The sequence below is a fragment of the Onychostruthus taczanowskii genome, unplaced genomic scaffold (genome assembly GCF_017590055.1).
Source record: "Onychostruthus taczanowskii isolate IOZ18803 unplaced genomic scaffold, ASM1759005v1 scaffold241, whole genome shotgun sequence".
NCBI lineage: Eukaryota > Metazoa > Chordata > Aves > Passeriformes > Passeridae > Onychostruthus > Onychostruthus taczanowskii.
In genome coordinates, this window is record NW_024499696.1 from 153,059 (window position 1) to 176,462 (window position 23,404).

At 59.7% G+C, this 23,404-nt stretch overlaps 3 protein-coding genes across 28 annotated transcripts in view; 1 reads left to right on the top strand and 2 right to left on the bottom strand.

The window, feature by feature from the left end:
- The window catches only part of PCBP3 (poly(rC) binding protein 3), a 54,275-nt gene extending 50,030 nt beyond the window's left edge, over positions 1 to 4,245 (bottom strand). For all 24 annotated transcript variants that reach the window (XM_041406145.1, XM_041406143.1, XM_041406142.1 and 21 more), the window contains exons 1-2: positions 4,098 to 4,245; positions 1,011 to 1,101 (exon numbers count right to left, since the gene is read on the bottom strand). The gene's annotated coding sequence lies outside the window, so the exon portion shown is untranslated. The remainder of the gene's footprint in view (positions 1 to 1,010; positions 1,102 to 4,097) is intronic.
- Positions 4,246 to 5,789: 1,544 nt separating this feature from the next.
- SLC19A1 (solute carrier family 19 member 1) lies at positions 5,790 to 11,450 on the top strand. Of its 2 annotated transcripts, none has more exons than XM_041406126.1 (6): positions 5,790 to 5,927; positions 8,297 to 8,599; positions 9,255 to 10,002; positions 10,255 to 10,447; positions 10,531 to 10,672; positions 10,772 to 11,450. In XM_041406126.1, the coding sequence occupies exons 2-6, from the start codon at positions 8,387 to 8,389 to the stop codon at positions 10,958 to 10,960; spliced, it is 1,485 nt and encodes a 494-aa protein (XP_041262060.1). In that variant the 5' UTR covers positions 5,790 to 5,927; positions 8,297 to 8,386; the 3' UTR covers positions 10,961 to 11,450. The 2 variants fall into 2 exon arrangements, with proteins under 2 accessions (XP_041262060.1, XP_041262061.1); XM_041406127.1 differs by lacking the exon at positions 5,790 to 5,927 and adding an exon at positions 5,932 to 6,058.
- Positions 11,451 to 11,600: 150 nt separating this feature from the next.
- COL18A1 (collagen type XVIII alpha 1 chain) overlaps positions 11,601 to 23,404 on the bottom strand; it is a 35,662-nt gene continuing 23,858 nt past the window's right edge. The window contains exons 4-43 of one of the 2 annotated variants that reach the window (XM_041406124.1): positions 21,705 to 21,785; positions 21,553 to 21,612; positions 21,233 to 21,371; positions 21,028 to 21,161; positions 20,914 to 20,940; positions 20,647 to 20,817; positions 20,533 to 20,559; positions 20,380 to 20,442; positions 20,214 to 20,300; positions 20,055 to 20,108; positions 19,835 to 19,975; positions 19,652 to 19,714; positions 19,426 to 19,470; positions 18,362 to 18,502; positions 18,208 to 18,270; positions 18,069 to 18,095; positions 17,931 to 17,975; positions 17,748 to 17,810; positions 17,362 to 17,397; positions 17,202 to 17,291; positions 17,034 to 17,063; positions 16,898 to 16,924; positions 16,675 to 16,737; positions 16,457 to 16,531; positions 16,330 to 16,365; positions 16,158 to 16,211; positions 15,880 to 15,945; positions 15,629 to 15,700; positions 15,356 to 15,389; positions 15,163 to 15,225; positions 15,030 to 15,073; positions 14,813 to 14,935; positions 14,572 to 14,716; positions 14,366 to 14,439; positions 14,158 to 14,286; positions 13,941 to 13,976; positions 13,380 to 13,640; positions 13,099 to 13,296; positions 12,702 to 12,817; positions 11,601 to 12,619 (exon numbers count right to left, since the gene is read on the bottom strand). In XM_041406124.1, coding sequence (XP_041262058.1) covers positions 12,406 to 12,619; positions 12,702 to 12,817; positions 13,099 to 13,296; positions 13,380 to 13,640; positions 13,941 to 13,976; positions 14,158 to 14,286; positions 14,366 to 14,439; positions 14,572 to 14,716; positions 14,813 to 14,935; positions 15,030 to 15,073; positions 15,163 to 15,225; positions 15,356 to 15,389; positions 15,629 to 15,700; positions 15,880 to 15,945; positions 16,158 to 16,211; positions 16,330 to 16,365; positions 16,457 to 16,531; positions 16,675 to 16,737; positions 16,898 to 16,924; positions 17,034 to 17,063; positions 17,202 to 17,291; positions 17,362 to 17,397; positions 17,748 to 17,810; positions 17,931 to 17,975; positions 18,069 to 18,095; positions 18,208 to 18,270; positions 18,362 to 18,502; positions 19,426 to 19,470; positions 19,652 to 19,714; positions 19,835 to 19,975; positions 20,055 to 20,108; positions 20,214 to 20,300; positions 20,380 to 20,442; positions 20,533 to 20,559; positions 20,647 to 20,817; positions 20,914 to 20,940; positions 21,028 to 21,161; positions 21,233 to 21,371; positions 21,553 to 21,612; positions 21,705 to 21,785 — 3,417 coding nt within the window. In that variant the 3' untranslated portion in view covers positions 11,601 to 12,405. The remainder of the gene's footprint in view (positions 12,620 to 12,701; positions 12,818 to 13,098; positions 13,297 to 13,379; positions 13,641 to 13,940; positions 13,977 to 14,157; positions 14,287 to 14,365; positions 14,440 to 14,571; positions 14,717 to 14,812; positions 14,936 to 15,029; positions 15,074 to 15,162; positions 15,226 to 15,355; positions 15,390 to 15,628; positions 15,701 to 15,879; positions 15,946 to 16,157; positions 16,212 to 16,329; positions 16,366 to 16,456; positions 16,532 to 16,674; positions 16,738 to 16,897; positions 16,925 to 17,033; positions 17,064 to 17,201; positions 17,292 to 17,361; positions 17,398 to 17,747; positions 17,811 to 17,930; positions 17,976 to 18,068; positions 18,096 to 18,207; positions 18,271 to 18,361; positions 18,503 to 19,425; positions 19,471 to 19,651; positions 19,715 to 19,834; positions 19,976 to 20,054; positions 20,109 to 20,213; positions 20,301 to 20,379; positions 20,443 to 20,532; positions 20,560 to 20,646; positions 20,818 to 20,913; positions 20,941 to 21,027; positions 21,162 to 21,232; positions 21,372 to 21,552; positions 21,613 to 21,704; positions 21,786 to 23,404) is intronic. The other variant, XM_041406123.1, reaches the window with a different exon arrangement.

The following is a 23,404-nucleotide window of genomic DNA, read 5'->3' on the forward strand; positions in this document are numbered from 1 at the left end:
ACAGGCTGGGTGGGATGTGCGGCATCGGAGTTTGGATTGCACCCTGCACCTCTGATGGAGGATCATGAATGGCCAGCAGAGCCTGGGGAAGCCCTGATGAGGTGTGACACCCACAAGTGTGTCACAGCATCAGCGCCACCTCTCTGGGTGCCACTGTACATCCAAAGGAATGGCCTGGGACAGACAGTGTGCCATTGGTGTGTCCCTGGGGATCATGGTCACTCAAGCTATGCAGTCAAAACAGGCAATTTCAAGTCCCCCATTAATCCATCCCCATGTCCTGGAGGGGAGATTTATGGAAAATCCCAGCATTTCCTTGAGGGAACCCCAGAAAAACCTGTTTTCCAGGTAGGGAAACTGAGTCACAGAGGAAACCACCATGGACAGTCCTGCCTGTCCCATGGAGCCACAATGTCCCAGGGAAGGGCTTCATTTCCCAGATACCCTGGGCTCACGTTGTCATGCCCTGCCTTCATGGTATCAGTCCAATAAAAGCCTTTAAATAGGGAATTGTTTCTATATTTTAAGGAAAGTTTAGAGGCACAGAGTGAGTGAGCATCTCTGGAGGTCTCTGGCCCAGCTCCCACCCCGAGCAGAGTCACTCCAGAGATGGATTAGGCTGCCTGGTACGAAATTACTCCACCCTGAAACCTCAAAACTTTTTCCAAGCCCTCCATTTATTTTCTGCCTGCACACAATGAGATGTTCCCTGGATGCCCTCAGCCACCGCCATTGCCAAAAGGCCTCATTTTTATCCTTTTCAGAGCACACTGAAAGGTAGCAGGGACCTCACCACAGATCATCACCTGGACAGAAGGGGACCACTGCATGGTGGTGCCCACAGTGGTGACGTCCCCATATCCATGGTTGTGACCCCGTGCCCAGAGCAGTGTCCAGCCTGGAATGGCCACCAGCCTGCGTGACCTGTGCCAGGGGGAACATGCCACCATGGCCCCAAGGGTCCCCTGGACAGCACCAGGCCTGGGGTGGGGCTGCTCCAGCCTTCTCACCTCCGGAGTGGGTTGTAGGCGCAGCACAACCTGGAGGCACATCTGGCAGTGCTGGAAGGGCGGTGCTGCAGCAGGATGGGTGGCTCCTTCCCTGCCGAATAAAGGGATGAGAGTCAGTTACGGAGCAAAAGCATCCTCCAAACAATGTGCCCTCCCACAGCAGGTCCCCATCCTCACAACACCTACACAAGCGTTTGAACCCATGCCAAAGATGTCACCACCACAATTCTCTCAGGACAATCAAGTCCTAGATGCAGCTTTTCCCAGCCCAGCTGAGCAGAGTCCTATAAGGCATGATCAGAGGCCTCTGGGGCACTTGGATTTTCAGGAAATCATCACCTTGTGCTGGGAAAGTAGGGACAAGAGGGTTTGCTCCTCGGTGGCAGGGATGCATGAGTCATCCTCCACCCTGATGCCCTTGAAACACAGCCAAAAAAGCTTTTATCCAAAGTAGCCAGCAATAGGATACCAGAGCTGGAGCTCCAGGATTAACCCTTTCCTGGCAGAAGCTGGCTGGCTGCCCTGCCATGCGGATCCTTTCTCCTCCTCTGCTCAGTGCTGGGTTTTCCCACTGTGTGCACTCACCAGGTGCCAACACTGCCTTGGCAAGGGCAGGAAGGGGGACATGCCATGAGACCCCTATGATGGGTTGCTGCCAGACCAAATGGGGTTGGAAACACAGGCCCAGCCCCCCAAATGGGGAAATGTCATTTCTCTTCCACATGTCCCACCACAAAGCCTGCCCAGCAAACAGGACAATGCTTGGGGTCCACCAAAGCGAAAACAGAACTCAAAAAAATAAGGTGGAAAATTTAAAGCTCTTTATTTCCACTGCTTTGGAGGGAAGGCTCTTGACTCCTGCACTCCCAAGTCCTTGTTGCATTTAGGAACCCACCAAATATCCATAGCTCTGATGGGATCCTCATTGTTTGCCAAGACTTGATGAGCTTTCCCCAGAATAGGGGGAACTAGCCTCCTGGAGAATCCCATATTCCCTCCTTGACAGAAAAGAGCCCCTTGGGGACAAGTGGGAATTTCTGTGTTAAAAGGAGGTTTTCCTGCCTGAAGGCAGGCAGAGAGGTGCCAGCACCCAGCTCTCCTGCCAGCCTGATGACAATGGACCTATTCTGCAGTGTGGAAAGGTGGGAGCTTCAAATCATGGCCATGGCAGTGGGCACGAGCATCACTGAGCTGGGACAGGGCAAGAAGATGGAGCATGATGCTCCTTCCCCAGGGCTGGGAGTGAAGGGTCCACCAGGAGTGGCTGCTGCACTGCAGCCTTGCTGTACAGGGCCCCAAAACATGCCCAGCCTCTCCTGGGGCCATCAAAAAGAGAAAGGAAATGTGCTGGGGGTTACATTGGTACCCACTAAGCTGGGCTGGAGTCTCCTGCCACAGCCCCATGGACCCGAGCATTGCTCAACCCACCCCAGCAGTCTGGCAGTGTTTTGGTATCTTTTATTTTGGTATTCCTTTACTGCCCAGGGCATTTAAAGCCAGCTCAGACAGGGATTTCCCTCTCAAATTCTCCCACAGGCCGCTACGCAAATGCTCCTTGAAAGCATGGATTAGGTCACAGAGATTTTGAGTGGCTTCTTCACCTTCCCCAGGGTTCTTCATTCCTTACAGTCTGCAGCGGGGGCTGCTGACCATCCCCTCAACCCTGGGGGATCCCTGTGCCCCTGCCAGCCAACCCCAGACCCCGGGTGCAGTGTGCTGTGTCTCCCACCAGGACCACCCGCTCCCTTGTACTGCATCCCTCACAATGCACTGACGCTCTCGGCTCTCCCAAGGATGGGCAGCATGAACTGCCCAGGCCTGGAAAGCCTGGAACACCTGATCTGTGCCACAGCAGTGGGCATTCCCCCACACCCCCAGCACAGGGGCACCACAGCCCCGAGCTGCACGATCTGCCCTGCCTGCCTGCAGGACTGGGGGGAATCCCTGCAGTGATTCCCAGGGAGCCATGCAGCATGGGGTAGGGATCTCTGCAGTGCAGCGCGTGCCGGAGGATGCTGCACTGGCCAGGCTGCTGCATGGACCCCTCCCCAGAATGGGTCTCACCCAGACCCCAGGAGGATCTGCTGAAAGGAGATGGGCAATAAACACTGCCCCAGGAGCCAGAGCTGAATAAACTGACTCCTCCTGAGCCCGCTCCATGTGATGAGAGGTGGTGGCTCCAGTGGGGAGTAACCCAGCACAGAGCACCCACTGCTCCCCCGAGGTCCCTCAAGGCACATGCTGAGGACTCAGCTCAGTGACCAAGTGGGTGACAGCCCTGCCTGTGGCAGGGGGTTAAAATTAGATGGTCTCTAAGGTCCTTTCCAACCCAAATCATTCTGTGATTCTATGATGATTCTGACTTCGGAGGAAGAACAGAAAAGTCCTGCCTGGGGAAATGGGTTCCCAGGAGATATCCACCCAGCTACAGGGTAAGTTTTGAGGCCTGGGACCCCTTTTCTCCCCCCAGTACTGATGCTGAGGCTGCATTTGCACCACTTGGTGACCACCACACCTGGAGCACGGGCTCATAAGTGACCACCAGCCTGACACTTGTGAAATGTCATGGGTACTGGCACCCAAAAACCAGCAGCCAGGGCTCAGAAACACACCGTGGGACCTCGGGATATTCCCAGCCGAAGTCACGCAGCATCTCCGCCGTCACCCATCCCTATGCACACTTCTCGCTGCACTAGCAAGTCAGGGCAGGGTCGGAAAGCCGTTCCCCTTGGGGACCCCCACCTATCCCCAAGCGGAGACAGCAGTTTGGGATTGTTTCAGCAGAGCCCGGGAGCCTCCCAAGGTTGGGAGCCAGGGACCGAAAACTCCCAGCAGCCTGGCAGAGCCGCCCAACCGGGAAGGTGGGAGCACACGGGGGCACCTCCTGCGGACGGGAGGGACACGGGGACAGGGTCGGTGCGTGCACGCCCTCCGCTCCCCGGAGTGAGGGTGCACCGGGAGCCGCCTCGCCCCGCTGCTGCCGCCAGCACACCCATCGGCATCCCCGCACGGGGACCCTCCTTCCCCGCTCCAGGTCCTGGGCCCCCCACGCCCAGAACACACCCCTCAGAGAAGGCAGAGTCCTACCTGTGTCCGGACGGACGGACCGAGGCCCGGCTGGGGCAGGGCGGGGGAGCGGCAGGGCTGACTGAGGGGCGGCGGCAGCCAGAGCCGAGCGGGAGCGCCCAGCCCTGCCCGCCACCGCCCGGCTCTGCCCAGCCCCCCGACTTCCTGCCCCTGCCCCGTCCCTTCCCGTCCCAGACCCAGTCCCTGCCCCTGTTCCTGTCTCTAAACCTGCTCCTCCCCCGCCCCAACTCCTCCTCTAACCCCTACTCCTGCCCCAGCCCCTCCACCGCCCTCTCCCTAGTTCAGCCCCTGCCGCAGCCCCTGTATCTGCTCCCTGCCGAAACTCCTGCTCTTCCCCCTACTCAGTCTCTACTGCTGCCCCCGCCCCGTCATTGCCCTCTCCCTAATACAGCCCCTGCCCCTAAACTGGCTCCTCCCGTCCCAGCCCCTGCTTTTCCCCCTACTCAGTCCCTACTCCTTCCCCCGCCTTTCACTGTCCTCGCCCTTCTGCAGCCCCTGCTCCTGTCCCTAAACCAGCTCTGCCCCTAGCCAGTCCCTGCCGCTGCCCTGTGGTGGCTGGGGGCAGTCCCAGGTGACACCGCCCACGGTGACTGCCCCAGGGTGACTCTGCCGCAGGATGCTGGCATTGCCCGGGTGCTCAACACCGCCCCGGACCCGCACCCTGCGGAGCTCCTGCACCCGGACCCGGCTGCGTTTAAGGGAGGCACCTAACCCTGCCATCAGGGATGGACAGACAGGTCCCACCTGCCCGCGGGAGGGACAGGGTGGAGACAGGGAGCTGGCGGACACGTCTGCCTGTAGGGCTGGAAGCCTCTGAGTTGGAATATCCAGGGCTGCCTGGACCTTACAGCCTGGCTTGGGTGGGACGGGGGTGTGTGTGTGTGTGACAGTCCCCAGACGTCTGGGATCCTGCTGCCGCACTTCCAGGCGGGAAGATATAAATATTTCAGCGGAATAGCCGAGCCCTGTCAGCTTGCATTTGCTTCTGGCAGGGTGAGCGCTGGGAAAGCGGGAGGAAAGGCGGGGAGAGAAGATGCCCTCGCAAGATGCGCTCGGAAGATGCGTCATCTCCCGGGAGATGGGGCACCAGCTCCGAGGCCCGATTCTCGGGGGCTCCACCTCCTCTAGGGATCCTCTTCCCTCCGGGAAAAGTGCACGGCCGTGCTTCAGTCCTTCCAGGTCCTGAAGGCCGGACTCACCCCATAAGCAACTCTCGGGGGTTGCTGCCAGGCTGGGCGAGGGGATGAGAAGTTTTGGGAGCTCTGCTTGGAGCACAGCGGGGAACTCCTCGGGACCCTCTGGGATACGGCCCAGCGCAGACTGGAACAAATCCACCCCCAAGAAGCAAACGGAGTGCAGAAATAAATCCAAGCAGCCATGGGTACCATAAATCAGCGGAGGAAGCCAAGGCAGGGTCCCGCAGGGCCCGCAGCCCAGAGGCCACGGCAGACGCGCAAAGAGCTGACCCCGGCTGAGGGCAATGGAAAAGGGGCTCCTGCACGCCCTGCCGATGCTTTCGGAAGGGGATTTGTCCCTACATGTGACACAGGTGCCGGCGCAGCTCTGACCCGGCGCGGCCGGGCTCTTCCTTTTCCTCCTCCTCCCCTTCCTCCCTCCCGCTGCACTCTGGGGTTTGTAGTCCTCCCCCCGTTACGTGGAGCGAGACTACATTTCCCGAAGTACTCCCACACCCTCCTCCTCCTGCTCCTCCTCGTCCTGCTGCCGCTGCCGCTGGCCCGGGCTCGCCGCCGATCGGGCTCGGGTGGCAGCGGGGAGCCCCGGATCCCCGCCTTGCCCCGGCCCGCAGTGCCCATGCCCGCCGCCCACCAGGTACGGGGTGCGGATGTCGCCGGGCCGGTGACGTGCCCGGTGGGGTCCCTGGGATGCCGACAGTGTTGTTTCCCCCGGGTGCTGAGGCTGTGTGCCGGTGCTGTGTTGTTTACCCCCGCCTCTGTTTCAGGGTGAGCAGGTGCCGCGTACCCCCAAAAACCTCCTCTGCCAAGTGCACCCCTCGCCACCCCGCAGCGCCCATTCCTTGGTGCCGGGCGGTGGGAGGCAGAGAGGTGCCCCTGCGGTGGCCGAGGGTGCACTTTCAGGAGCTTCCCAGCCCTTGTTTCACTGAAGATAGCCCAGGGATTCGCGCTCCCCATTCGGCGTGGCAGCTCCACACAAAACGCGTGGTGCCTTGGCAGTGTCGCCTGTATGTCACCGACAGGCGGCTGGGCGGAGGGCATCACGCCGACGACCCCCAGGGTTGTCCCCTCTGCACCACGGTGGCCGTGGCTCTGCGGGGAGCTGAGCCTGAGCTCAGCCGCCCGTGTCACCTGTGACCCCGGGCGGACAGCGGTGCATGGCGTGACAGTGATCCATGTCAAGGTCACACCCAGATAACTCGGTGATAAACAGGTTCACACGGTGATAACGGACCGGCTCTGCTCCCTCTCCCTCCCTCTCTCTTCTCCTTCTTCCTCTTCCCTTCACTCCCTGGCTTGCACCAGGAACGAAGGATGGAGCATTCCCTAGGACTTGTGCCCACTCACCTCGAGCAGAGGAGCTCCATGGATGTTCTGGAGAAGGGGGATTGGGTGCGGCCGGATGGGTTCTGGTCTGGAGTCCCTTAGTGTGTGGGGACACACATGCTGGGAGTTAGGAGCCAGTGCTCCTGGGAATGGAGCAGCTTCGTGGAGCTGCGTCCTGGATTTAGTGTGGGAGGTTTTCTGTGGGCCGGGGATGCATGTGTGTATCCCTCCTGGATGGACAGGGCAGGAATGGGGAGCAGACGGTGGCAAACATTCCGTAGGGGTTGTGGTGCACATGGCGGCAAGCAGCTGCTGCAGGTGACATCCATAGCCCAGCCTGGGGACAAGAAAGCAATGGAGCAGAGTCCAGGCACTCGCAGCTGGCAGTGGCCCCAGCACGGTGCTGGGGTGGGTGTTTGGCGGGGGCTAGCCCTTGCTCCTTGCCCCTTACCCTTCCTGCCACAGCAGGGGCCGGTGCTCCCGTCAGTGCTGGACAGGCTCGCTGGGCAGCGAGTGAGTGAGCACCTGTTTTGATCCTCAGGGATTTGTTTAGGAGGTAGGGGCTGTTTGCCCAGCAGTGAGCTCTGGCACATGAGTGTTTTGGTGACACTCAGGCACCAGTGCTGAAATCCCATGGGAATTCTGGAGCGGTGGGTCCTCACTGGGACAAATGGACACTTGGCTTACTTAGATTTAGGTCACCACCAGCTTTCCTCAGCCACCATTGGTGCTGGCTCATGTGCCTGTTTATCCTGTGTCATCTTGCAGTGCGGGGGGCGGGGGGGGGGGATTATCCCCTAAATTCACTATGCAGGATCCAGTGGGACACAGACTGGGACCATGAGCTTACTTTTTAATGACTGTGATTACTTGTTCTGTGGTTATCAGGGTAATCAGGTTTCTAAACCTTGCTCCCGTGACGTATATTGGCATACAAGGAATCATGTGGCATGAAAAGTCACCTTGGTAACTTCTTGTGGCAGTGGGAAGTGCTGGGAGGACACCAGTCCAGGCCTTCTCCTGTCCCTGCTCTCATCCCATGACCACTAATTAGGTCTCCTGGCGCTGCCAGCTTTCCTGCAGCCAAACCTCAGGATTTGAGCTTTTAATCCCCCTCTGGACCATGAATCTCGTGGCATTTTGCATTCTCCCCAGGCTGGGCATTGTGTCCCAGAGCCCAGAGTTTTTGGGAAGAACCAAGGGGCAGCTGCTTGCCTGTGGCTCAGCTGAAGTCCTGCCAGCCACCCCGCTACTGAATAACACGGGTGGCCCCATGCCTGGTGTACACATTAACTCATTTCCACAGCCAGCACATTCCTGTGCCATCCCCTCTGGAGCACCCCCAGTGCAGGGCGTCTGCATCCCTCTGCCTCTGCAGCTCAGAGGGAAGTGTTGCTCCAGGAAGCAGCAAAACCCCACCGCGTCTTAAAGGGGAGGAAAAGGAGGTGATGGGAGCTGAGGATGCCACACTGTGGATCCAGATGCTCCATGCATCCAGGCTCCGGATGCACGTGATGTACGAATGCCGCCCGAAATGATCCCCCCCTGCTTCTGCACAGCGAGATGCATAGCTGTTTTTCTTCTTCCCAGAACATCTCCTGGGGAGAAGGTAGTGGTATTTATTTGCCTTGCAATTCTGGAGGAATTTTGAGCCTGTGCCAAATGCTGCTTTTTCCGCAGGAACCGCAGCGTCCTGGTTTTCCATGCGTCCGAGAGCGCCTGTGGACAGAGAGGGGCTGTGTGGTCCAGCAGAGCCTATTGGTATAGCTAATGGCTCCCGGGATAATGCCGCTGTCCTGCTGCAGAGCCGTGCCCAGGAATGATGGCACCAAAAAGCCGGCACCGGAGGTGGTACCGGACCAGCGCTGGAAGCTACAAGTCTGCTACCTCTGCTTCTATGGCTTCATGACACAGATCCGGCCCGGGGAGAGCTTCATCACCCCCTATCTCCTGGGGGCAGACAAGAACTTCACAAAGGCAGAGGTGAGCTGTGGGCATAGGGTCCCCCACCCTGGTGTCCCCCTTCATGGCCATGGTCACCATCCTGGGGCTGTCCAGAGCGTCCCTCAGTGCTTCTGGGGTGCACAGGGGTGTTGTGTCCTGGGCATGGCAGCATGTGGTGACTCGCGGTGGTGCTTTCTGGGCAGGGGAGGTGGTGTATTGTGGGGCCTTGTCGCACTTGTCTGTGAGGTCACCCCGTCCCCTGAGTCCCAGGCTTAACTTGCATAAAACCTCATGCCCAGGCTGCCAACTAATTTTGGCAGTGTGTGACCCCTGCCCACCTTATCTGCCTGTGGGAGGGTGCTGGGTTGGGAGAAATCATGCCCCATCCCACTGGGAAGACTTTTCCATGATGGCACAGTGCACTGCCAGGCCGCTGGCAACGATGGGGTTAGACAAGGAGGGGCCACAATATCATGGATCCCAGCTGGCTGCTGCGCCTGTGGGAACGCTGCATTCCTGGCACAGGAAGGGGCCGAGGCTCAGCCAAACCCCCAGCCGAGCATGCTGCTGGTCACATTCCTCCCCGAGGAAGTGCTGCCATGGGGGTCAGCAGCCAGTGCCCATACCATCTGCAGGTTGGGGGGCATCCCCAGGGATGTGCCCAGCGCTCAGCCCCTCCTTGCCCTCACGGCAGGTGACCAATGTGATCACGCCGGTGCTGTCCTACTCCTACATGGCCGTGCTGGTGCCCATCTTCCTGCTGACAGACTACCTGCGCTACAAGCCTGTGCTGGTGCTGCAGAGCCTGAGCCACATCTCCATCTGGCTGCTGCTGGTGCTGGGCACTTCCGTCCTGGCCATGCAGCTGATGGAGTTCTTCTACGGCATCACCATGGCTGCCCGCATTGCCTACTCTTCCTACATCTTCTCCCTGGTCGCCCCGTCCCGCTACCAGCGGATGGCCAGTTATTCCCGCTCCGCTGTGCTCCTGGGGGTTTTCACCAGCTCCGTGTTGGGCCAGCTCTGCGTCACCTTGGGTGGTGTCCCCTTCCTCACCCTCAACTACGTCTCCTTGGGCTTCGTCAGCTTTGGCCTCATCCTCACCGTCTTTCTCGAGCGGCCGCGGCGCAGCCTCTTCTTCAACCGGCCCGGGGAGGCCGGTGACGCTGCTGTGCCCACTGAGCTGGACAGGATGGCCGGGGGGGACAGCAGGGGGCGGGCACGGGGCTGGCGGGACATGGTGCTGTGCCGTATGCTGCGGGAGCTGGGAGCGCTGGCCAGGCAGCCCCAGCTCCGTCTCTGGTCCCTGTGGTGGGTCTTTAACTCAGCTGGGTACTACCTGATGCTGTACTACGCTCACATCCTCTGGAACGAGATCTCTCCCACCACAGACAACCGCCGGGTGTACAATGGAGGTGTGGATGCTGCCTCCACGCTGCTGGGTAAGTCGCCTGGGATGGGGACACTGGGGGTGTGGGGGGACACACACATCCTGCTGCCTCCTGGGAATGGCTGGGGACACCAGAGAGGCAGGGGGTCACTGCTGTCCTGCTGCACCCCTTGGGAATGGTGGTCCTTACGGTATTTTTGGTGGTCTGGCATTGGGGATGACGTGATGGTCACCGGGCTGGGTCCCAGTCTGGGTAGGGCAGGGGATCCTTGAGGTGCTCACAGCATCCTTCATCCCTCCCCAGGAGCTGTCGCCTCCTTCGCTGCTGGCTACGTCAAGATCCGCTGGACGCTGTGGTCAGAGCTGGTGATTGGAGTGGTTACGGCATTCCAGGCAGGATTACTTCTGCTTATGAACTACACCACCAACATCTGGCTGTGCTATGCTGCCTACATCCTCTTCCGTGGCTCTCACCAATTCCTGGTGCCCATTGCCATGTGTGTGGTGCTCCCGGGGACCCACTCCTACCCCGGCAGCCAGGTTGATGCCAGGGGTTCACCAGTGCTCCCATTTTTCCCAGTTTCCAGATTGCTACCTCTCTCTCCAAAGAGCTCTGTGCTCTGGTCTTCGGGGTCAACACCTTCTTTGCCACAGTGCTGAAGACCATCATCACCATCATCGTGGCTGACAAGAGGGGCTTGGGTTTATCCGTGCATCCCCAGGTAGGGCTGGGGTCACACCTGGGATGGAGGTGGTCCCTGAATGGTGTGGGATGAAGGGAGGGCTCCAAATGCTGTTCTCCCCTCTCTCTTCTTTTGCAGTTTTATGTATATTTTGGCTACTTCACCCTGCTGGCCGTGGTCTACCTGCTGGCGGCCATCAGAGTGGGTGTAAAGCACAGCCACCGCAGACAGCCGGTGGAGCTGGCCCTGGCCAAGGAGCCATGCCAGCTCCCAGTGGAAATCCCAGCACAGGAGACAAGCCCGGAGGCGAGCACCGTGCAAGCCTGAGCACTGGCACCGCGACACTGCAGCCGGCTCTTGGCTCCTGAAGTGAGCATTGTCATCGCCACCATGTGCTTGGTGTCCTGTCCCACTGCTGGTTCTGGGTGCTACTCTGCATGGATGTAACCATTGGGACATGTTTTCTGCTCTGTGAGGACAGGGCTGTGCCCCTTCCCTGTCCCTACACACAGAGCTGGGGCAGGATTCCCATGGTGCTGCTGCTGTGTGTCACACAGGGGTATGGATGGGGACCCATCCCACTGCATCCCCATCATGGCATGGAGCCAGGCTACAGGAGGATGTTTCTTTATTCAGTGCCTTTAGAAAATGGTTTATAGGACACAATTGATGACAAAAAAATAATATAAAGATCCACACGCTTTAAATTGCATTAATTACACAAAATACAGTAGACTGTAAGAAATAGAGACCGTGTGACTCGCACAGCTTTTATGGTAATAATTTCCATACAATAACAAAAAAAGCTACTTACAAATTTCTCTTTTTTCTTTTCTTTTTTTTTTTTTTTTTTTGGTAATTTTTTAGCACCTTGAATTTGTCCACACCGATTCCAGCCAGCTTTGCTGTGCCTTTGCCATCCAAGCCCAGCAAAGGTGGCATAGGGAGGGGGGCATGGCAGTGCCTGCCCTCGGTACCACACATGCTCAACACACACGCACACAGAGAAACACGTGCCAGGGCACAGCTGGCCACGCCCTGGGGCCACCCTGTCACCCCAGTACCTGTGCTGGGCTGGCTGTAGCTGTACCTGGGCTGTGGGGGCACAGCCGGGGTTCCCCAGGGTGCATGGATGGGATGGGGGAGACCAGACTCCCACCAGAGCTCTGCTGGCTGGGAGGTGGAGGTGAGAATGGTGATGGGATGGTCCTTACCTGGGCAGGATGGAGACCATCTGGGAGAGCCCCAGCATCACCACAGGAGAGTCCCTTGGGTGGGATGCTGGTGTCTTGGCTGGAGAAGACCCTGTGGTCTCAGCACCAGGGATTTGGGTCCAACCCCAAGCTCCTGATGAGGACAGGGCGGGGCCGGGGGACTGGTGAGAGAGGCCCCACAGGCTTTTGCGGGCTGCTTTTGCCCTCATGGCAGCACTGAAATCTCCCTGCCAAGCATCCTCCCACCCAGTCATCCCAAGAAGAGCATCTGAGCAGGGAGGGGAACAAGCTGAAGTGGTTAAATATTAGGAGTTAGAAGAGGAGGATGAGGAAGGCCACCAGCCCATGGCTGCCCTGCCCCGGGTGGGACCTGAGCCCCTGCCAACCCAGGGCCAGGGCCATGGCAATACTCTTTGGCTTCAGGTCTGCAGGAGAAAGAAACCCTGCGGGGCGAGAATGGACACGTGGAGGGGGCTGAGGGGCCCAGGGGCGGTGGGGTGCAGGCTTGCCCAACCCTCCCCAGGGACATGGGGGTACTCGGGGGTGCCAGGGTGGGTATCACTTTTTGGTGGCGGTCATGAAGCTGTTCTCAATGCAGAGGACAACAAAGGCGTGCTGGCAGCTGCTGGTTGCCTGCTCCAGCAGTTTTCCAGAGGCCAAGGAGGAAGACTGGCCGGTGACTGCATGCTCCTCTGTCCGCCATGTCTCACAGTAGCTCTCGGGCAGGCGCCGACCCTTGGCATCCGAGCCATGCCAGACACTCTTCTGTGGCCTGGAAGGGTGAAAGGTGGGGGGCTGCTGCTGCCCTGCCATGCTCCAAACCCCATTTCCCCATCGCTCAGTCCTGCACTCACCATCCCGCATCCCGCAGGACATCCCGGCCATCAAAGGAGAGGATGCGGGCGCCGGTTCTGAGAGGGGCCCCGCTGCCCGTGAAAAGGGCTTCCCAGTTATTGAAGAGCACTTCATCCTGTAGGAAAGGTGGGAAAATGGAGGAGGTGGGGGTTTAGCCCTGCCTGCACCCCAAGAGCAGCCCAGAAGCTCCAAGCCCCAGCAGCCTCTGGGAAGGGGATGCCTCATGATGGATGGGGGCTTTGCTATCCTCTGCATCTCAGACCTTGGTGGTGCTGGCTTAATAGTTGAACTTGCTGATCTTAAAGAGATCTTTTCCAACCGTAATGACTCTGTGATCCTATTCTGTGATCCATCAGAGCTCAGAGAGTGTTGAGAAGGGGATGGGGACGTGCATACCCGGAGGTTGACAATGGGGACGGCGGCGCGGTCAGCCCTGCGCACGATGCTGTAGAGATCCTGCAGGCGCGAGGACAGGAAGGCGCGGAAGGTGCCAGCCAGTCCAACCTGCCGGGCTTGCTGGAAGCACTGGAAATCGGCGCCCCGGATGCCGCGCATGCCACCGCTCAGCGGGGTGTTCAGGGCCACCAGGTGCAGCTGCCAAGAGGGGACAATGAGGCTTGAGGGACCCGGCTTTGGCCACCACCATCGGCTCCCTTCCGCTGGCATGTGGCACTCACAGCAGGCTGGAAGTCCTGGTGCACATGGGCGGCCACAGGGGCAGGATCTGGCCGGCGGTGGATGTAGTACCCATTGATGAGCTCGTGCTGGTGGTGGAGCAGGGGCTGCTCGGGCAGGCGGTGCTGGTTGGCCACCACCTCATCCCCACGCCAGGGACGGGCAGTGGCTGAGGGGACGTGGTTGCGGAGTGGGTGCAGGGGCCCGCGGGGCTGGGGGCCAGCGTAGTGGAGAGTGGGTGGCTTGTCATACACCTCGTTGTCCTGGGGAGGGGGACACAGTATGAGGTGCGGTGTGGTGCCCCAGGTGGGGATGGGGATAGAGATGGTTGGATGAAGATAGGCATGGAGATGGTTGGGGTTGGATGGAGATGGGGGATGGGAATGGAGATGGTTGGAGATGGGGATTGATATGGTTAGGGATGAATGGAGAAGGGGATGAAGTTGATTGTTGATGGATAGAGATGGTTGTGGATGGGATGAGGATAGATGAGGATGGAGGATAGGGATGGGATTGGGAAGGAGGATAGGGATGAGGATGTGCACGGGAAACAGAGGACTCACCAGAGCCGAACTGGGGATCAGGTTGTGCTCCTCCAGCTGCAAGGGCATGGCACATCAGATCCCAGCTGCCCCCCTCTCCTCTTCCTCACGCACGGGTAGGGGGACCCCAAGCATCACCAAGAGTCACCACCAAGCCCCTGGGGCAGTGCTGTCTGCACTCCCCTCAAGCCGGGCAGTGCAGCCCTGGCCGGGGTGCCCCTCTGTCCCCCCCACTCACCAGCACCCTGCGGAGGCCCCCACGCAGGCGGACGTAGAGTTCCTGCCGGTCCGTCAGGAAGACGAGGCTGCCCTCGGGCAGCTCATGCGCAGCACTCAGCATCGCCTGGTACGTGGGCATGGCCTGGAGCTGTGGGCACAGGCCAGGGCACGGCTCAGGGAACGGCTGCCTGCACCATGGGCAGCCCCTGCCCAGAGCCCTGACTCACCCCCAAGGACATCCCATTGGTGCCTGGTGGTCCAGGGGGTCCTGGTGGTCCTGGGGGTCCAGGGATGCTGACAGCTGTGGGGGAAAGAGGGTGAGATGGAGAGAGTGCAGCACAGGGAGGAATGCAGAGCTGCAAGGAGGGATGCATGGGATACAAGCAGGAGTGCTGGGGGTGGCAGGGCAGAATGCAGTAGAGCAGGTACTCACCTTGTCTGTGGGGACCTGGGAAGGAGGGTGGCCCAGGCGGACCAGGAGGGCCAGGGGGGCCCTGCCGCCCCTCGTATCCGATACCAGGAGGACCCTGAGGTCCTGGAGGCCCCGGTGGCCCAACAATACTGTCCCCCTTGGGACCCTAGGCAGTGTGAGAGAACATGTGCTGGAGCAAAGCCCCCAGGGATGCCACCCCCCACTGCGCCCCCCTCCACTTCCCACCCTGTGAGGTACTCACTGGCAGCCCGGGGTATCCCTGGGGCCCTGGAGGCCCTGGAAGTCCAGAGACTCCGGGACTGTAGAGTGGGGTGCTGCCTGGCTCGCCCTTCTCACCCTTGGGACCTGCATCCCCCTTGTCACCCTGTGGGATGGCACAGCCTTAGGGTGAGCACTTGGGATGCACTGGGTACCCCAAGTGACACTGGGTTCCGGCTGCCAGTGTGCAAAGGGCTTACCCGCAGGCTGGTACCAAAGTGACTCACATCATAGGGGAACTGGCCTGTGGAGAGAGGGAGAGGAGGGAAGAGGAGCCAGGATGGGCATGAGCCACCCCCTGCCTGCCTCTGCAAGCACAGACCAGTCACCTACCTGGGGGTCCTGGGGGTCCAGTGTCACCTTTCTCTCCCTTTTGTCCTGAGAACTGGTGGAAACCTGTGGGGAGCAGCAGAGATGCCATCTCAGAGCTGCAGCTCTGAGGGAGAAAGGGGGTTTCCCCCCAGCCCTGCTTTGCTGAGGTTCCCCAAAATGCCCAGAGGGGGCTGGGAGAGGGACACACACTTACCAGGGAACCCCGGGTGGCTGGAGTCACTGAAGGTCTGTGGAGATGCAAAGGAAGTGGCTGCAGAGACAGCAGCATCCTTGGGGACCCCCCCCCCCCCCCATTTTAGAACGCAACATCCTTGGGGGCCCCCCCCCCCCCAATTCTGGTGACAGTCCCACATGCCAGCCCCAGCCAGGATGTCACCAGAGCATTCTCAGTGCCCTCTGGGCAGGCAGGGGACACTGGGGGCCCAGTCACCAGCATGTCCAACACAGTGACTGTGGTGATACTCACATTACCATTGTTGTAGACTATGCTGCCAGGTGGCCCAGGGGGCCCAGGGGGTCCTGGGGGTCCTGGGGGACCCTGTGGGGGGCAAGAAGATTTGTCAAAAAGTGGACAGTCCCCACCACGGAGGGGGACAACCAGCCCCTGAGAGAAGGAGACACGCCCTTTGCCTAAGGGAATGGGGTCCTTGGGGAGACCCTCGGAGTGTGCGCCCCGCCCTGCAGGGCCAGCAGCTGGGGGGTCACAGCAGTGCTCACCCGCAAGCCCAGCGCGTCTGCAGGATCACCCTTCTCGCCCTTCAGCCCGTTCATGCCAGGACGTCCCTGCGGATGAGCAGCACAGTGAGTCTCATCCCTGTCCCCCTGCCAGCCCCTGGTGTCACATCTGGTGCTCCAGAGTCACCTCCGACACGCCAGCATCGCCCCATCCCTCAGGGACATGGCAGGGTGCTGGACTCAGTGGGTGCAGGACGTGCAAACAGGGAGGGGGACGCGGTGGAGGCGATGGACACAAACAAACCGGGAGCAGGTCTTACGGGTCTGCCCGGAAAGCCGATCTCTCCCTTCATCCCTGCTCGTCCTGGAGGACCCTGGAAGGGAGAGAAGACGAGGGTGAGGAATGCTCAGTATGGGGGCACCCCTTCTGCCTAGGATCATTCCCATCCCTCCCTGCGGGACAGAAGGAGGAGGATGGTGATGGTGACTTACTGATGGTCCCATGGGGCCCTGCAGCCCTGGCTCCCCCTGCAAACAATGGAGAGGAAAAGGGCATCACCACTGGGACCACCTGGCACCTGTCCCATGGGGATGCCCCCCATTCCTGCCAGGAACCCACCTTTTCTCCTTTCACCTTGGCAGTGACCACAGTCCCATCGGGGCTGATGATGACGCCGGGCTCCCCCTTCTCCCCCTGCAAGAGAAGAGGAGGTGGGAGGGGACATGGTGGGACCAGGTTCCCTTCCATGACAGAGCTGGTGTCACCTGGTGGCCAGGTAGAATGGGGGACCAGGAATGTGACCACTCCATGGGGTGCAGGTGGCCTGGAGCAATTACCTTCAACCCTGGGGCACCCTGGGGACCAGTTGACCCCTGGTCTCCTTTTGGTCCCACTGGACCCTGCAGAAAGGACACAGAGTCCATGTCATTTGCAACCCACCAAAGGCAGGCCCCAAACTCTCCCCCCATCACCACCACTCTGAAGCAAAGCACAGCAGGACTGGCAACCACAGCTGTCACCAGGGCCACCCCATGGTCCCCAGATGTGTCACCAACTCACCGGGAAGCCAGCACGGCCTGGTCTGCCCTGCAGAGAGAAGCAGAGATGCTCCTAAGAGCAAACCCCCTCTTTCCAAAAACAGGGTGCCCTCCTGGCACTGCTGAGGGGTGGGCGCAGGTGGCAGGAGGGCACCTACCTCTGGACCAGGAAAAGCCATCAAGGACTTCTGCAAAAAGAGACAAAATGAGGTTTTTCCCCCTGATCTTGACTCTGAGGGTCAGAGCTGCTGGTGAGGTCTCCCTCGTGATGGCTGCTGGAATACCCCTTCCCCTGCCCTGTGCTGAAGCCAGGTGCCACCACTTACATCTGCACTGGAGACACTGATAACCTGTCCAGGGGGACCAGGTGGGCCAGGGGGGCCAGGTAGCCCCACTCCATCTTGGCCTCGCTCTCCCTGGAAAACACAAGCCATCAGCCCAGGGCCACCAGTGGCTGGTCCCCCTCCCCAGCCTGGTGGCACCTACCTTCTCACCGGTGCTGCCTTTGTCACCTTTGGGTCCCTGGAAAGAAGAGCAGGAGGGAGTGAGCATCAAATGGAGAGGGACTCTGGCTCACCAGTGCAGACCCCCTCCCACCTCTGACTCAAAAAATCCTTCAGGCAACACCAACTTTGCCTCCAGCTCCAGGCAATGAGCCAAGCTGCAATGATTTTGGGTGGAGGTGGTGGCCAGTGGGGCAACAAGATGAGGGGCACAGGATCCTGGGGGGTGTTGGCACCCCTGACATGCGATGAGCTGGGTCCCACAGCAGGGAGGGGGAAATTTGGCTGCTGGGGATGGAGGTGCTGCAATCAAGGATGCCCTGCGTGGAGTGGGGGGGTCGTCTGGAGCTGGGAGGCTGAGGCTCCTACCTGTGGTCCAGGGAAGCCCTCCAGACCAGGGCGGCCATCCATGCCAGGCATGCCAGCATCTCCCTGCAACGGGAGCGGGAAAGGGCAGGATGCAGTCCCAGGTCCTGGAGCACAGGGTCCTGCCCACTGCCCTGCATGCCCAGGTGCTGGCACAAAGCCATCCAAATCTCCCAGTGCTCCTACCTTTGGTCCCGGCAAGCCAGGCTCTCCGGGGCTGCCGACCTCTCCCTGCAAGGAAAGAGGTGTCAGAGGCATCCCTACAGGCTGCCTGCAGGCATCCTACATGGATGGAGCCAGGAGCATGTTGGAAGGGTTCCTCACCTTCACCCCCGGCAGTCCCGGCACACCCTGCAAGCAACAAGGGGACCATGAGCACAGGGTGATGGCCAGGGACAAAATGGCCGGGAACACCCCAGGGAGCCCAGGGTGGAGAGGAGGGAGAGGGCAGGAACGGCCTTACCTGTGGTCCTTCAGGCCCTGGTGGTCCAGGGGTAAATGACAGCCCCGAGCCCTCCATGTCACCCTAAATTCAGGGAGAAGGGGCTGAGATGTGTCTGTTCCCGGCTCCAGCTCATCCCATCCTATCCCATCCCATCATTGCAGTGACCACTCACAAATCCAGCCTCGTAGCCCAGCCCCGGTGGTCCTGGGGGGCCGGGGGGCCCTGGCTGCCCTCGGGGTCCGATGGGCCCGGGAAGGCCAGCTAAGCCCATTTCTCCTGGGGGTCCTGCTGGTCCCATTTCTCCTTTGTTGCCCTGCAAAGGAGACAAGCAGGGGACAGATGGAAGGTGGCAGTGGTCACTGCCTGGAGCCTGCAAGCAGGAGGCAGAGCATCCCCTCACAAATCCCCTCTGGGACAGGACATAGATGATCTTCCTGATGTTCCCTTGTCTAGCAGCTTTGTGGGAGGGGGCATTGCCCAGCTTGGGCATCCTTCATCCCACCAGCTCCCCATGTAATGTCCACAGTGGCCACCAGAGGCTCGTCTAAAATCATAAAATGGGAATATCTTGCACGTGGGGCTGGCTCCAGTGCTGCAGCAGAGCTCAGTGCCATAAAGGAATGCTCACAGGCATTCCTGGGATTGCAATGGGTCTGGAAGCAACAGGCTTGGACCTTACACCTGCTGCTGCCCCATCTGCCCTCTGGGTGCTGCAGAAGTGCAGAAAGTTAGAATTAGGTTAAGAAACCCTAATTTTTGAGATTTTTGCCCCCAGCTCAGGCTGCAGTGGATGGTCATCACAAGGGGCAGCATCACAATGGTAAGGGGCTCCCAGCAAGCCTTTACTTCCACCTTTGGGGATGCAGGGTGGAAAGAAGCTGGAGTAAGCAGGCAGGAGAGAGTGACGCACAGAAGATGATGTGTTTTCCAGTGGGGTGTGGGCACCCCCCAAGCAAAGTCTCCTCTGGGTCTTGAAACACCCCTCCCTTGGTTTTCCTGCCCACTTCCTGAAGTGGCAGTGTCTGGAGCAAAGCCAAGGCAGGGTGGCAGGAGCCCAGTGAGCATCCTTTGTAGGGTCAGCAGTTCCATGCACCTTTGAAATGTGGCCCTGATCTGGGAGGAACACAAATAGCAGCACCCCCCTCCCCATTCCTGGGCAAGATGGCTCCCCTAGGTAACATCCCTGCCTCCAGTCTGCAATGGAGAACCCAAAGAACCCCACCCCAGGCACAGTACCTTGGGTCCTGGTAGGCCAGGGAGGCCAAGGTCACCCATATCGCCCTGGGAAGGAGCAGGGAGAAGAGGGTGTGAAGAAGCTGCCCAGCTCCAGGCAGGAGCAGAACAGTGCACCGCGGCCCAGGAACTGAGGCCTCCCAGAGATGTGCCAGGGGTGCCAGCTGCTCTGTGAGACAGCTGTGACAAGCTCCTGGGGCACATGGGACAGGGCCAACCTGCTACTCACCTGCTCTCCTTTGGGCCCTGGCTGCCCAGCCTCCCCATCTCTTCCTGGAGGACCCTGAGGACCCTGTAAGATCCCAGAGTTGGTTCCAGCACAGGAAAACCCCATAGGGCTGTTGGGCACCAAGCCCCTCACCGCCACAGAGTGGCCCTGGAATGGGTCTCCCTGGCCACCCCACAGACCTACCATTGGCCCGGGGATCCCGTCTCTGCCCGGCAGCCCAGGTGGTCCCGGCAGGTCTGTGCGGTTCATCCCAAACCGTCCTGGCTCCCCTGGCAAACCGGGCACGCCAGGTGGCCCTGGGGGACCAGGTGGCCCTCGTGGACCCTAGAAGAGATGTGGGGGACCATGGCTGAGGGTGTCCCCCTACTCCCAGCTGGCAAGACAAGCACTCAGCCCCACTCACCCGCAGGCTCTCCAGGTCACCAGCGAAGCCAGAGCCCTCCATGTCGATGAAGGTCTGGGGGCGAAGCACAAGGGGGATGTCAGGGTGGCACCACTCCACACTTCTATGGCTTGATGGACCCCCCATCCCTCAAATCCCTGTGTCCCAGGTGGCACCCACCAGCTTGTCGTTCTTGGAGGAGGGTCCCGGTGGTCCTGGAGGGCCAGGTGGTCCAGGGGGTCCCCTCGGCCCCACACCTGGGTCACCCTGGCACAGAGGAGAGAGTGTGGTTTGCAGGTGCAGCTGAGCTGGGGATGAGAGCAAGGGGGGTAACACTGGCACTCACCTTCTCCCCCTTCAGGCCCGGCTCCCCCGGCATCCCAGGGAACCCTGGGGGCCCCATTTCACCCTGCAAAGGGAAGCAGTGGGGGGTCAGCAGGTGGCAAGGCAAGGGGGCGGCCGTCCCCCATCACCCTGCCACCCCTTCCACCCCACTTACGGGCTTGCCGTCCTCTCCAGGATCTCCCTAGGGATGGCAGAGAGGGGACATGTCAGTGCGCAGGTGGGTAGGGTAGGGGGACAGGCACACCCTCTAGGGGGGGAATTGACTCACAGGCTCGCCATCCCTGCCAGGGGCTCCGTCCTTCCCTGGTGTCCCTGGAGGGCCAGTGACCTGCTCCACCAACGAGCCATCAGCATGCCGAGAGAGGGTCCCGGGCGGTCCAGGGTCACCTGGTTCTCCTTTTTGGCCCTTAGAGCCAGGATAGCCAAATCCAGCACTGCCCTGGGGAGGGGAGGGAGATGGGAATGGGTGGCAGGTCTCTGAGCTGGCAGCCTGGGTAGGGCATGGCTCTGTGCCAGCTCCCCCAGTGATGCTCACCTTGACACCCAGGTCTCCTTTCTCCCCCTGAGGATCAGAAACAGAGAGAAGTGTGTGTCAAACACAGACATGTCACTGGCACCCTCGAGCCCCCAGGGACTAGCTCTCACCCACCTTTTGACCCTTGACACTGCCTGGCCCTACAATGCCACTGGTCCCTGAGTCCCCTTTCAAGCCACGTTCCCCCTTCTCCCCCTTTTCGCCTTTCCGACCAGCGCCTGTGGAAAAGGAAAAGGACCCACTCGGGGCTGGGGATGGCCACACCATCACCATGTCCCCACTTGTGCACCCTGGGGAAGGGGAAAGCTGCTGGAATTACCTCCCATGGAGACCCGCAGCGTCTCCTCCGCTCTGGTCCTCTCGGCTTGCTGCAGGGATCCCCCGCCACTCCTCGGGCCACTGCCCCCCACCACAGGGGGGGAGGTCACGGGGACAGCATCCAGCAGCCCTGGGACACCCTGCGCCAACAACGAGGGGGCACCATGACACCGTTCACCTCCCAGTGCCTTCCCATAAGGGACAGGTGCTGGGACACCATCAAGCATCCCATGACCTTAGCCATGCAAGGCACTCAGCCCTCCTCATCATGGGAATTTTGGGGTCCTGCCCTAAGTGCAACACCTGCAGGCAGCAACTCACCTCAACCTTGCCTGAGGGTTGCTGTCCACCTTCCATCCCACTGCCAAAATCCCCAGAGACCTGCATTTGTCCGTGGAGAAGGGGTGAGAGCTGAGCTGGGAGCACAGTGGGGGCACCCCCGAGCTCTCCGCAGTTGCGCTGCCAGTGCTCACCTCTGCGTCATCCTCCTCTTCCTCGCACTGGCGCTCGGCTGCCCGAGGGTCCCCTTGGAGCTTCAAATCTGCAATCACCCCCTGCAAGGAGACCGCGGATGGGTTGGGGACATGGACAAGCCACCCAGCTGTGATGTGACCTGCTGTGCCACTCGGCCACCACGTCCTTGAGTGGGACTCGAGTAGGAGAAAAAGGATGGATGAGATCTGCTCTCTGCACTGCAGCTGGAAGAGGTCACCACCCAAATGGGGGCATTTGCTTATGATATAATTTTTTAATTATATATAAACTATGTATTTATAATATATTTATTATGTAACTTAATCTAATTATAATTCATTAATATTATATCAGCCCCCCTGGCTGAACTGCAACTGCCCCAATCCCTATTTTCCTAAGTCCATCACATTTCCTTGCCCGGACATGGCGCCCTGTGCTTTCAGGCCAGCACAAATATTATTTCAGTTGTCTTGCCCAAAGAAGAGACATTAAAGGGGGAGGTATCTCCTCTCTCAGAGTCCACTTCCCAGCATGGTCCCCTTCTCCTCCCCACTGGGATCAGACGGATGGGCAGCATCCCAACTTGGCAGACTCCCATCCCGACAGCATCCCAGTGTACCACCCTGCAGCAAGGACCCAGGCTGTGCTCTGGGATGTGCTGGGTGACCCCGCTTGCAGTGGAAGCTATGGGGTTCAGGCTGGTACCCATATCAGCTCTCCTGCTGAGGCCAGGATGCTACAGAGGTTTGCCTGAAGGCAGCATCCTTAGAAAGGGATTTGTGGTGGTTTCTTGTATAAACAAGTGGCCTGGATGCAGACGGTGCTTGCAAAACACAAATAAATAGTAAGGAAGTGCAGATTATCCCAGGAAATACAACATGTGGGCTGCAGAACCTGCCAGCTGTCCTTGCGTGGGGCAGGGCAGTCAGCTGTGGCCAGCGAGCCCTCAGGAGAGGAAAAACAAGGAGCACAGCCAAATGATGCCTGTAAAAGCTCTGCTGGGTGTCTGGCCGGGTCCTGGCTGCTACCTCTGCTCAGCCCACGTGATGCCAGCTCTGGCACATGGCTTGTCCAGCCATGCTGATGGTGCTGAGCAGTTACTGCAAGGTTGAAACAAGCCAGTTCCAAGCCCTGAAGTGAGGCAGTCCCACTCCTGGACTGATGATGGTGATAGGGGACCTTTGCAGTCTCTTTGCTCTGATAAAGAAAGCAGCAGCACCTAAGATCTTACAGTGAATCCATGGAATCATGGAATCATTAAGGCTGGAAAAGCCCTCTAGGACCATCAAGCCCAACCATTAACCCAGCACTGCCAGGTTCCCCACTAAACCATGTCCCCAAGTGCCACATCCAGCTGCAAACAAACCCTCCTGCCATGCCCTAGCTGAGACTCCATCTGCCCCCTTGAGAGCTGCTCTCCTGGGGTCTTCTGCATCACCTGCAGGCTTTGCCCCTCCAGGTTTCCTGCCATGGCCACAAAGACGACTCAGGAAGGAGCAGAGGTGCCAGGACACCCCTCCAGCTGCCTCCCAGCAAGTTTGTCTTGAGGCTTGACCCAGGGCCAGGCTCTAATCCACTTGATGCCCCGTTAGTTCCAGATAACGCGAGGCAGGGCTGGACAGTGATGGAAACACCACGAGGCAGTCAGATGCTGCTCCCCTCTCACCCAGCCAAGGCCTCTTTCCCTCCTCAGCCAGCT